The following is a 12,137-nucleotide window of genomic DNA, read 5'->3' as shown; positions in this document are numbered from 1 at the left end:
GGGGGAAATAATGCCCCAATTCTGAGGAAGCTAACAGGAGAAAGTTGGACAAATTAAAATAAAGCAGAACCATTTTTTTTTACATTCCCAGTAAAGGAAAGAAGTAATCTGTAGGCCAGGGTACAGTTAAGAAAGATATGTGGTACAAGTTGAGAGTTATGTTTATTCTAAAGATTGGCCACACTGCTAAGAGAAATTTTAGACAATACTAAAGGCTGAAGGAGGATAAATCTTTAGTTTTTTTCCCAGACTTAATACAAATTTTTAGTGATGTTAAAATGTTAATTTAAAATGAAGCTTTTGATAAACCTAAAACCTACAAATTAAAAGTGATGGTAAAGAAGCTTAAAAAGAGACTTGGAAATGAATACACAGAGTAGCCAGTTTAGCTTGTCTTATGTGAACGTTTATTAATTATATTAGCTTGCAGCTTTTTTTTTACTATCAAGAACTAAGTGTAATCATGGCAGTTAAAAAGTACTACTTAGCCATAGGGACTGGTGAAGAGGAAGCAAGTTGATTTTACTTTCCTACAGGAACTCACAGTGACACAGAGAATGCTTTGAGTGATTATTAGAAGAAGCTTAAGATTTTAAGTAACAGCATTTCTCCCAGTGGTGGTGTTGAAGGTTTATTCTGATGGTCTGTTATGCCACAGTTTTTTGATGTTAAAGTAGTTTTAAAAAGAAGGCCTTTAAAAGTGGGAGCGTGTTTGGAGAATTCTATTCTATTCCTATTCTGTGTAATAAGAAAACAAATTGACAGAAAATGTTTTAACATGCCGTGCATAAAGAATGGGGGATCTCACATTTAAACCTACTGGAATTTACCAGCAGACAGTCAGAATTTACTTAAATTTTCTTTGGAAACATTGTCAAACTTCACATCCCAGATGACAAATGGCCGACAAACATGGCTGCTATTAACTGCACCACTCCACTATCACAGAGGCTTTACTATAGGGCACAGGTGCATAGTGTGGCCAACAAAACAGTATAGGGCCAGTTTTCACCTAAAAGTAAGATTATACTGTTAAAATAAAATTTTAATCCTTGAGGACGACATACTTTATGAGGAAGTGCATGCTAGCTTTTAAACAGCTTGCTTGCTTTTCTTTCTTTCTTTCTTTCTTTCTTTCTTTCTTTCTTTAATTAATTAATTAAAATGGGAATCACAATGGTGTACCACTGCTCTGTTGCATTAATTTGTATTATGATCAATATTTATGACAGTCAGATTTCATACATGCTTAATTAGCTCCTTGAAGCCATGGCATTTATTTAAATTAGTTTGCATTTATACATGATGCATCTCAGTATATTGCGTTCCTTACAGCTGAGTTCAGTGTGCCTATTGCTTTTAATCATATATTGAAATCTGTTCCACTTTTAAATCATGTTCTGTGTTTCTGTTCTGTTTTAGTGCTGATTTTACTTCTACCACTGCCACATGCTCAAGGTGATTGTATAGATTTTGTTTTACATTCATTTGTTTATTTATGTGTCTAAATTCAATTTGAGCTAAGGGAGTGTTGTTACGAAATCGTGAAAGGTTTTTCCATTTGTGTAATCAGAACATGTTTAAATGTTCGAAGTGTAAAGAAAGGAAGTCACTTATTAAGTCACTTTAAGCTTTTTTCAGTCTTCCCTTTTAAATTAGTTTTTCTCATGTTCAATCTGAAATAGTAGTGAGTTCTTGCACATTGTGTGCCTGTTGATTCTCTATATTTTATTTTTTTTAAAAGCAAGCCACCCAAAATAAATTATATTGTAAATTTAGCAACAAAACTTTTCTCACTCACTCATCTTCTATACTGCCTCATCCTGTATTCAGGGTTGCGGGAGGCCTGGAACCTATATCAGGAGACATAGGGTACACCCAGTACATTGCAAGGCACACACACATACACTCTCTCACACACACACACACACACACACACACACACACACTACGGGCAAGTTGGGAATGCCAATTAGCCTAATCTGCATGTTTTAGGACTGTGGGAGGAAACTGGATTACCCAAAGGAAACCCACCAAGCACGGGGAAAACATGCACTCCATTCACACAGAGATGGGAATTGAGCCTAGTCAGGAATCAAACCGAGACCCTGAAAATGCAAGGCAACAGTGCTAACCACTACACCACCCTTCCTGATTTAATTGGATTAAATTTAAAGGTGGACACGTGTGTGTGTGCAAAAAGATGAAGTACAACAAAGAATACAAAAGTGTATAATTATTAATAAAGTTAGCCTAAAACAATATTGTTTCCTATGCTGAAGCAAACATGATTTTGTTTTACAATAGATCTTTCATGATAAATGTGTGTACTGTATATGCAAGTGTGACAGTTACCAAAAAAACTTGAATTCTTTCATACACTCATTAAACTATAGATCTGATTTACATATAAAACTTTACAAATCTGTATCTGACACTATAGATTATTTTCAAGCAAAGCTTTTTCACACCAAATATTGACTCTGGCTATTTTCTTATATTATTATATTTCCTGTGGATTGTTTTGTACGTGGCCAAGACTTCGTACAGTCCTGTAAATAAAGCATTTTTTAGGTCTTGCTGATTGTAATGGAAAATATGAATTACTTTGATAACTTTTTTACATTTGCGCCTTTCATGCAAAACGTCTCGGGTTACTTTGCTGTAACCCTGTTCCCTGAAAAGGCAGGAATGAGATGCTGCGTGAAAACGCTATGGGAATATCTTTTCATGTTTCCGGTTGTGAAGCATGTGTGTACCAAACACGCCAAATTTTAGCTTATATAACCTCGGTCAGGTGACATCATCTGATTAGACGCACCTGCAGGTTATAAATAGGAGTGAACCGGCAACATTCCTCAAATTGATTTGTCTGAACGGACGTCTGGTCACGTGGGCAAAGTAACCCGAGACGTTCCCTTTCAAAGGCTACACTCGATGCTGCATGAAAACGCTATGGGAACGAGAGTACCAACGTCGCCGCACTGCAAGTGTCTGGACCCCGCATTGTGTAGCGTGTGTGCACAAGGCCGAGAGGTCTCAGAACTATGTCTGGGAAGCTGACTCAAGGACTCGTGAGCCCGAAGTGACGGGAACATCCAGACCATAAAGTCTAACAAATGTGTGCGGAGAAGACCAGCCCGCCGTGTCACACACTTGTTGCAGGGGAATACCTCTTGCTAGTGCAATAGATGAAGCAATCCCCCTGGTTGAATGAGCCCTGATTCCTAGAGGCGAAATGAGCCCACGCGCCTTATAGGAGAGAGCAATAGCATCTCTCACCCAGTGTGACAAGGTCTGTATAGTGGCAGCCTCCCCCCAGTTGTGGCCTCCATAGCATATAAAGAGCTGCTCTGATTTACACCACTGGTGCGGTGGACGTTGATCCGAAGAGCACGTAATGAAAAAAATAGGTGACGTTTCTTCTGCTCCGAAGCTGTAAAAGACGGAGGACAGAAGGCTTCAAGAACAACATGGTGCATTTTTGAAAATGGAACTTTCGGGTGAGGATGCAGAATAGCCTTGACTAGCCCAGGGGCAAAGTCCAGGCAGGATGGGGAGACTGACAAGGTGCGCAGATCTCCAATCCTCTTAAGAGAGGTAATGGCCATAAGACAAAACAATCTTAAGAGTCAGAAGCCTGTCAGGGGGTGACTCTAGCAGTTCGAAAGGAGTGTCAATTAGACCTTCGAGCACGAAAGATAAATCCCATGAAGGGGTCGTGGCTCTAGTGGGTGGCCTCAATCGTTTAACTCCACAAATAAAACTGGCAACTTAAGGGTGTTTTTCCACAGTAACCCCCTCGATTGGAACGTGGCAGGCTGAAATGACCCTCGCCAGGACTCCCGGGAGCAGAGGTATTGGAGGAAATGCATAAAGGTGTAAATTGGGCCACGTATGGGCCATCGCGTCCAGACCCAGGGGACCTGGATGAGTCAGAGAAAAGTGATATACAGTCACTTCCTGGTCTAGTCTGATTTCCTTGAGGGCGCTGAGGATGGATTCGACACGGGCGGGAGACAATTGTGCCCGCATAGTGATTGAATCCCATCTGACACCCAAGTATGTTGTCCTCTGAGCCGAAACGAGAACGCTTTTGGTAGCGTTGAGTCTCAAACCCAGCAAATGGAGATGAGCTAGGATGACATCGCGATGTCAGAGCGCTAGCTACTGAGACTGGGCCAGGATTAGCCAGTCGTCTATGTAATTGAGAATACGGATGCCCTGGAGTCGCAAGGGAGCTAGGACTGCATCCATACATTTTGTATATGTGCGGGGTGACAAAGCTAGACCGAATGGAAGGACCCGATACTGGTAAGCTTATCCCCCGAAAGCGAACCTCAGGAACTTCCTGTGTTGTGGCAAAACTTTTATGTGAAAATATGCGTCCTTTAAATCTATCATCACAAACCAATCTTCTGGTTGGATTTGTATCATTTTGATGGTTAACATTTTGAATCTGTACTTTTTGAGATAGCGGTTCAACCAGCGAAGATCCAAAATCAGACGCAGCCCCCCGCCTTTCTTGAGGACCAGGAAATAACGACTGTAGTAGCCTGACTCCCTGTCTGGAGTCGGAACCTGTTCTATGGCTCCCTTCTTCAGCAACGCCTGGAGTTCAGAGTTCAGCAGATGCGCCCTTTCCGGTATCACGGAAGTGTAGACCATGCCGTTGAAACGCGGAGGGCGATGAGCAAACTGAATCCTCTAGCCTTTCTCTACAGTCTTTAGCACCCAGGGAGATATGCCTGGCAGTAGCTTCCACGCTGCCAGTTTCTCCGAAAGGGTTACGAGTTTTAGTATGCGGGGGGGGTGTTAGTGGTTCGGCATCCTGGAATATAGCAGGATATAACCGAGGCACTAACATATTTCTGGAGGTTGGTGTCGTCCGAAACACCAGAGGCGGCGGAAACTAAACACCGACCCCCTGGGGGTGTCCGGTGGAGCATGCGCTTATAGAAAAGAGCGTTGCGTGCCGCTCCCCGGGGCGCGTAGGCTTTCAGGACTTAGTCTTTGAAAAGAAGGACTTAGTCTTTGAAGGCGATCTGATCTTTTGGAGGCGGCCTGTGAGGGGCGACGAGCCGTACCCCAGTCCTTACGGGGGGGTGCCTTGCTGCTGACACTCTCCTTCTGTGCCTCTCGCCTGGCGAGAATCCGATCTGGTCGAGGCTGGGTGGCCGACGGCCTCGACTCTTGAGCACGGCGTGGGAGAAATTTCCCAAAAGCCTGTTCATACAGCTTAGCTTCTCAGGACCTAGTGGCGATGGAATTCACAGCGTCGCCAAATAGGCCAAAAGGTGAGACAGGGGCATCAAGGAGGAATGTTCGATCCTTGTCCTTGATGCCTGTCAGATTCAACCACAGGTGTCTTTCAGCGGTCATCAAGGAGGCCATAGAACGGCCGATTGCACGGGCTGGCTGTTTAATCGCACACAGGGATAAATCAGTAGCCTGGCGTAATTCATTGAATGCTACGTGATTCAGTGTGCCGCTCGTGCTCAAATCTTACAGCAGATCAGCCTGATACGCCTGCAAAACCACCATGGTGTGCAAGGAAGCGCCGGCCTGACCTGCTGCTTGGAACGCTTTCCCTACTAGGGTAGAAGAAGTTCTACACTGTTTGGAGGGAAGTGTTGGTTTCTTTAATGAGGATGATGTTCCAGGAGAGAGATAGCCTGCAAGCATCTCTTCTATCTGGGGCATCACCACATAACCTCGTGCTTTTGCATCAACGATGTTCGAATAAAACAAAGTCGATGGTACAAAAATACGGAAAGAAAAAGGCTTACTCCAAGAACGAGAAAACTCGTTGTGGAGGTCATCAAAAAATGGGAGAAAGCGGCGTTGTGGCTCCATCTCCTGGCCACCCGACAGAAATCTGTCATCTAATTTAGATTGTTTTGGGTGAGCCTGCTCCTGTGGCCAGTCGATATGCAGTCGTTCGGCTGTGCGCGTTATGACTTCGAGCAATTCCTCGTATTCTTTATCATCTTTAGACGATCGTTCTGAGGAAGCTACTTCCATTTCCACAGAAGCAGGAGAACGAATCTCTTCAACACACCCACGAGAAGCACCGGAGTGTGCTCGTGAAGTGGAAGGAGAGACTTCGAGATCGGGGGAGAGGGCGAGAGAAAGGAGGGACTGCGTCTCTCGCGCCTCGGCCAGATCTGCTTGTGATCCCCATGAGTGCAGCGCGGCTCGTGGTTCCCTAAAAAACGCGAGGGGTGCGCGAAGCAGCTTCATGGGGAGATCACAGTGCTCACACTCTTCATTAAGCCCTTCGAGAGCGTGCTTCTCACCCAAACATTCGAAGCAGACCGTATGCATATTGCCCTCCAAAAGGAAATTTTCGCAAGGAGGGGGGCAAATAACTCTAAACTCCGCCATATTATCTGGTGAGTTTTATGAACTTTAATTCTGCTTGTTTATATTTTTAGTATACTTTTGCTGACACACACACGCGCACAATGCGGTGAAAAAAAAGATCTGAGGAATGTTGTTGGTTTACTCCTATTTATAACCTGCAGGTGTGTCTAATCAGATGACGTCACCTGACCGAGGTTATATAAGCCAAAATTTGGCATGTTTGGTACACACATGCTTTACAACCGGCAACATGAAAAGATATTTCCATAGCGTTTTCACGCAGCATCGAGTGTAACCTTTGAAAGGGAACACAGGAGCCTTCATTGGGTTTCGTGTTTCCATCCTAAATTGGTCAGTTATTTGATATATTGTTTTCTCTCTTTTTTAAAGTCATGTTTGGAAACAATAAATTAATTTGCACATGATAATGCAGAAATGTAAAGTCAAGTCAAGGTTAAGTAGGCTTTTATTGTTATTTTAAACATATATAGTTGAGTACACAGTGAAATAAAACAAAACTTTTTTTGGAGTTGGTTTTGTTCTTATGAGTACTATGTAGACCAAAGTGTTACATATAACTTAAATCAACAAAACCAACTAAGCACTATACAGAAAGACAAAAAAGACAACATAGTTTACCTGTACAAATGTGCAAACAGTAACAGAGACGACTAGTTCTGTTTATTAACTGGTTTAATAAAATACACTGTGACAATGTAGTGCATTGTCACAGTGTCACAAATAGTGAAAATGAAAAAAAAAATGTCCTAAGTGAGTTTAAAAGGACTCAAATATGCACATAATTAAAGTTATATCATTAACTTATCAGCTGTTCAGGCCTGGGGAGAAACACTTCTTGAGCAACTGACAAATTAAAGGATTCTTAATAAATATATTACATAATTGTTCATGCTTATTCATTTATTCGAAAATAAGTCTTGGAATATTGAATTAAAAAGCACTAGTCATCTTTGCATGGTGAGACATTAAATATGTAAAACCATTGAGTGTGTGTTTATCTTGGAGATTAACTCTCATATATGACACACAGACCAGTAGATAAAGGCTTTTCTCCCTTATTTATTAAAAATAAATATCTTATTAATGAGTCAAAGAAGAATGAACACACTCCTTATGCCTTATCTAATTACTGGTGTAATTATGTTTACTCTTCATCCCTATTTAGCATGTTTGCTCTTTAGATGATCTTTAAGTTGTGACATGATTGTTGTGTATGAAGCAAATGTACAGATTTAAGTATAGTTGTGTATTCCCTGTGTAACAGAGAGACCACGCGCAGTACTAAGTGTATCTCCACAGAGCTGGGTGACTGAAAGAGACTCAGTGACTCTAATCTGTAATGTTACAGACTCCTCTACAAACTGGACATTCAGCTGGTACAGATATTTTTCTTACAGAGACAATGATGGCAATATTCAATATAGTCTAGAATTACTGAAAGGATCTCAATGGTCCTACACTATCAGTCTTGCTGCTGCTGCTGAAGATACTGGGGTTTATAGCTGCAGGGGAAAGAGAGGAAAACCAGCCTTTTTCACACTGGACAACAAACAACAACCACTGTGGATCATTGGTGAGGAACAATAACAAGACTGATGTGTTTTAATGTTGAAGTGTTAAATGTATATGCATGAATACAATGTAAACTTTTCTAAAACATCAATTTTGCATATAGACAGTCACACTGTGCTAATGTTTTTTGCAAATATTTTCATACTCACCTTTCTCTAAGTGATGTAGGTTTAAGGCAATTGAATAGCCCTAAGCATTGATAGAGGAATATTTTTATTTAAAATCTGTTTACTACAAGTTATGTCATAAAACACAATCATAATAACATGTAAATTATAATGTTGTTTGTTTAAGGTAAATCTCCTTCGGTCTCTCTGATCATCAATCCCAGCAGAACTCAACACTTTAGTGGTGACTCTCTCTCACTGAGCTGTGAGGACCAGAGTAACTCTACTGGATGGATATTGGAAAGATATACACAGAGTGAGGGAGTGTTAGATTGTTCACGGTGGGGATCAGTTACAGGATCTACATGTGAAATCAGCTCCCTCTCCACATCCTACACTGGAGTTTACTGGTGTGAGTCTGAATCTGGAGAAAACAGTAATCCTGTTAACATCACAGTGCATGGTGAGTCTACTGTAGTGTGTTTATTAAGAAAAAACATGTTTAATTACACAATATTCACATCACTGAGTATCTAACTGGAAGAACTGTTCAATGAGAGACATGTAACTGGTTTGTCTCAGTAATGTTCTGAAAGATGTGAATGTTCTGCAATTGTAATATTACAGAACATTCCTGAATAATATACCTAAATATAGGCACAGAATGGCACAAGTTGTGCTCACGAGTTTCTATCATGAGCTGAATCAGCTGCAGTAGAGCAGCTAAATCACCGAATAAGGCTGTAACGTAGCTCTACACGTCTCTTGTGTTATGCTCCTTAAAGAGGTTTCAACCAATTCAATAATGAGTTTTGTTGAAATACAATTGCAGTGTTCAGAGGTCAGGTTTATTATTCCTTAATAAATTACCCTCTTTCCTGTAAGACCTTGTGCAAACAAGGGTCGAACCCGTTACTATAGTATGTTTGCTCACCTGCCTTCACATGCATATAAACTTGAGTAAGATCGAATTTTTAATCCACATAGTTTAATATGATTTTGGCCAACCACCAGGTTTAGAAGTGTGTATAGAAATTTTTTATTTTTTATTTTTTTTTTCGTTTAAAAGTCACTTATTGTCCCCAGGTTAAAGATTTACCAGTCCCTTTTAACTCACATCAAATTAGGAGTAAAATCAAAATCATCAGAGCAATATCTCAGCACCTTTACTTCTTCAAGCAAATAATTTTAGTTACATCAATCAAAAAGTTACATCATCAAAAAATAATGGTGCTCAAGTATTGTAAACCTTGCCCACAGGACTAACATTCATTCATATATGCTTACACACAAAATTTCAGAAAAAACACAACAAAAAAAAAAGGATTCTCTGGGATAAAACTTCTCCGCGAGCACAATGGTTAGAAAAAAATCTTGCAGTGGACAAATCATAAAAAAAGAAATTATTATACACACACACCACATTATAAACACAACCTACTGTACAGGTTAACCACACCTATTATTATTTCTCCCATCTTAAAGTAAAGAAGTTTTTAGCTACAGTATACATAACATTAGCACTTATCGATTGCCGGTATTGAAAGGTTTCTTAAAATTTTCAACCAATACAAAGATATTATATATATATATATATATATATATATATATATATATATATATATATATATATATATTTTTTTTTTTTTTTTTTTTTTTTTATATAAAACACTTTATTGTAATGGTGTTTCATCACTGAAAGGGTCATCCTTACAGTGATATCAGAGCACATTGTTGCTCTATTCCTGAAAATGATCTAACAAAGACTTTTAGATGCTAAGGTGTTGATGCTCTGGTATTTTCCAAATTGAGCGCCGTAACTCTGTTACCACTGGTGACTAAATTAATGCTTCCAATTTGATCTTAGGATCTTGACCAATGGCATGTACATGTACATCCTGTGTAAGGATCTATTTGATAATGGAAACTTCAAAACCTTTTGTAAGTTGCTCTAGATGTAAAGCGCACATGTCTTTTCAAATTTTAACCACTGCCAATAATCACACAATAGGACACTGGTCCTGATGAGCTCTGAGTGACTGCTGGAATCGGTTTATAACCATAAGAGTAGTTTCTGATGAACACTTTATCCCCTGGTGGAAAAACTTCTCAGTCATTTGTTTATTTTGTCTTTTTAGTCTTTTCATGCGTCTCCTGCTGTTTCAGTTGCTTTCCCTGCACTTTTGCTTTAACATAGTCAAGAGTAGATCAAACTCTCCTTGACATATCCTTGACATCATCAGTTTTGCAGATAACAGTCCTGCAGTTGTATGTAGTATGATAGTATGGAATCTTGTTTTGGTTTGCATGAAAAAACATTAAATGTGAAACATGCATCAATGTCAGACACTAACATTTTTGGAAAACCAAAAAATACTAAAACTCGGTCTTAGCTTCTCTATAGTAGTGTGTGTTGTGGGTAGATATTTAGTGACATAGAATGAGAATCTACCATCAGCAATAACATCTCACCCATGGTCCTGCATAGTCCACATAAATTCTGGACCAGGGTAGCCCCCATGGATGAAACAGTGCTGCGGGTAGTTACTTGCTGTGTTTTTGATACTCTTCACATGACTTCACTTTCCTTTTCAATGTGCTGATCGATTCCCGGCCACTACATATAGTGTATGATAAAGCCAAACCTTTTGTTTTTGCCATGCTTTAGTGGGTAAGATTACTCTAGCCCCCCTAAAGTACACATCCATCCTTAACACTCAATTCAAATTTTCTCTGATGATAAGGTTTGAGAATCTATCTTAGCAGGCCAACATTTTAGAACGTTAGCATGGACTTGTGACAAGATCACATCTTTTACCATTTCGCGTTTTATCTGATTCATGTCCATAGGTACCACCTTGGGTATGGGTTCCCTTTTACTGAACAGGGATATCTAAGGTTAGTTATCTGTATAGATTTGTGACTGCTCGTCCATATACGTATAAATTTGTATTAATTATTTTAATTCTGAACATACGTGAATTCTGAATTCCGAATATCAAAAATCAGTTCTGTTTCTCACAGGAGGTGGCTCTAAATACACTCATTAATTCCACACAAAGGTTGGTCCCTCAATATTTGCTGAAAAATTGTTTTCATAGTTACAATTTGTACAATGTGCTAGCCTGTATAGCTCTGCTACATAATCCATTTCTTTTTTCTAGCACAATTTGTCCCAAAAACATGAGTCCTGTAGTGGATGAACCATTAACACCTCTTTTATTCTGCACACAACACATTATTAACACAGTCTACTAAACAGATGAACATTATTTATTGAAGATATCACAGTGACAATACAATTTACAATCCTGTATAAGGCAGGTTAATCCTTTTCCTTTTCCTCATTTTTTAAAAAAATAATCTCTGTGATATATTAATATTTTAAGATATAAAATATTAAATGATATATCTTATCTGTGCTGAAATTTAAATTGTCCACAAGATTCTCTCTTCAATTCCTTTCAATCTTGCTTAAAATCAAGATTGCACCAACTAATCAAGATCCTCAGTGTCAGTGTTCTTCTGGTCTAGGTTGGCATTTTGCTTAAATCCAGAGCACCCCTGATCAGATGGTCTCTCTCTCTCTCTCTCTTACTCTCCCTCTCTCTCTCTCTCTGAGTGAGTGGGCGGAGGTCATTTGAGGTTGAGTATCAACGTGGTTCACGTTCTATCTCAAACGTTTCTTTATTTAAATTTTCTTTTCTTACCTTTTCTAAAAAAGGAAGAGAAATTTTTCTTATTAAATTAAAATCATGCAGGGAGCAGACCAAACCTCTGTGAGTCAGAGGTTTCGGCGTGGAGCATCAGCTCCAGAGGTTTCGGCATGGAGCGTCAGCTCCACTGTGTTTGCTGGAAAGCATGGCGTCCGCGAGCTCCAAAACTTTTGACACACTAACCCGCCGGCAAAGGATTAGAATCATGTGTGGCGCGAGTGTGGAGGAATGCAGTCAGTTTTCGGGCCTTCTCTTTATACATGCTTCCCATGGGTAACATCATTAGAAGACATGGGATTAATTTACACTACTATGCTGATAATACTCAGTTATACATCTCATCAAAACCAGATGA

The 12,137-nt window shown here is 39.8% G+C and overlaps 1 protein-coding gene across 1 annotated transcript in view; it reads left to right on the top strand.

The window, feature by feature from the left end:
- The first annotated feature begins 912 nt into the window (after window positions 1–912).
- The window catches only part of LOC128514257 (Fc receptor-like protein 5), a 34,630-nt gene continuing 23,405 nt past the window's right edge, over window positions 913–12,137 (top strand). The window contains exons 1-4 of the mRNA XM_053488064.1: window positions 913–976; window positions 1,423–1,458; window positions 7,652–7,960; window positions 8,254–8,529. Coding sequence (XP_053344039.1) covers window positions 913–976; window positions 1,423–1,458; window positions 7,652–7,960; window positions 8,254–8,529 — 685 coding nt within the window. The remainder of the gene's footprint in view (window positions 977–1,422; window positions 1,459–7,651; window positions 7,961–8,253; window positions 8,530–12,137) is intronic.

Source organism: Clarias gariepinus, chromosome 1 (genome assembly GCF_024256425.1).
Source record: "Clarias gariepinus isolate MV-2021 ecotype Netherlands chromosome 1, CGAR_prim_01v2, whole genome shotgun sequence".
Classification (NCBI taxonomy): Eukaryota; Metazoa; Chordata; class Actinopteri; order Siluriformes; family Clariidae; genus Clarias; species Clarias gariepinus.
The sequence above is the reverse complement of the archived record's forward strand: the minus strand, read 5'-3'. Positions and strand labels throughout refer to the sequence as shown.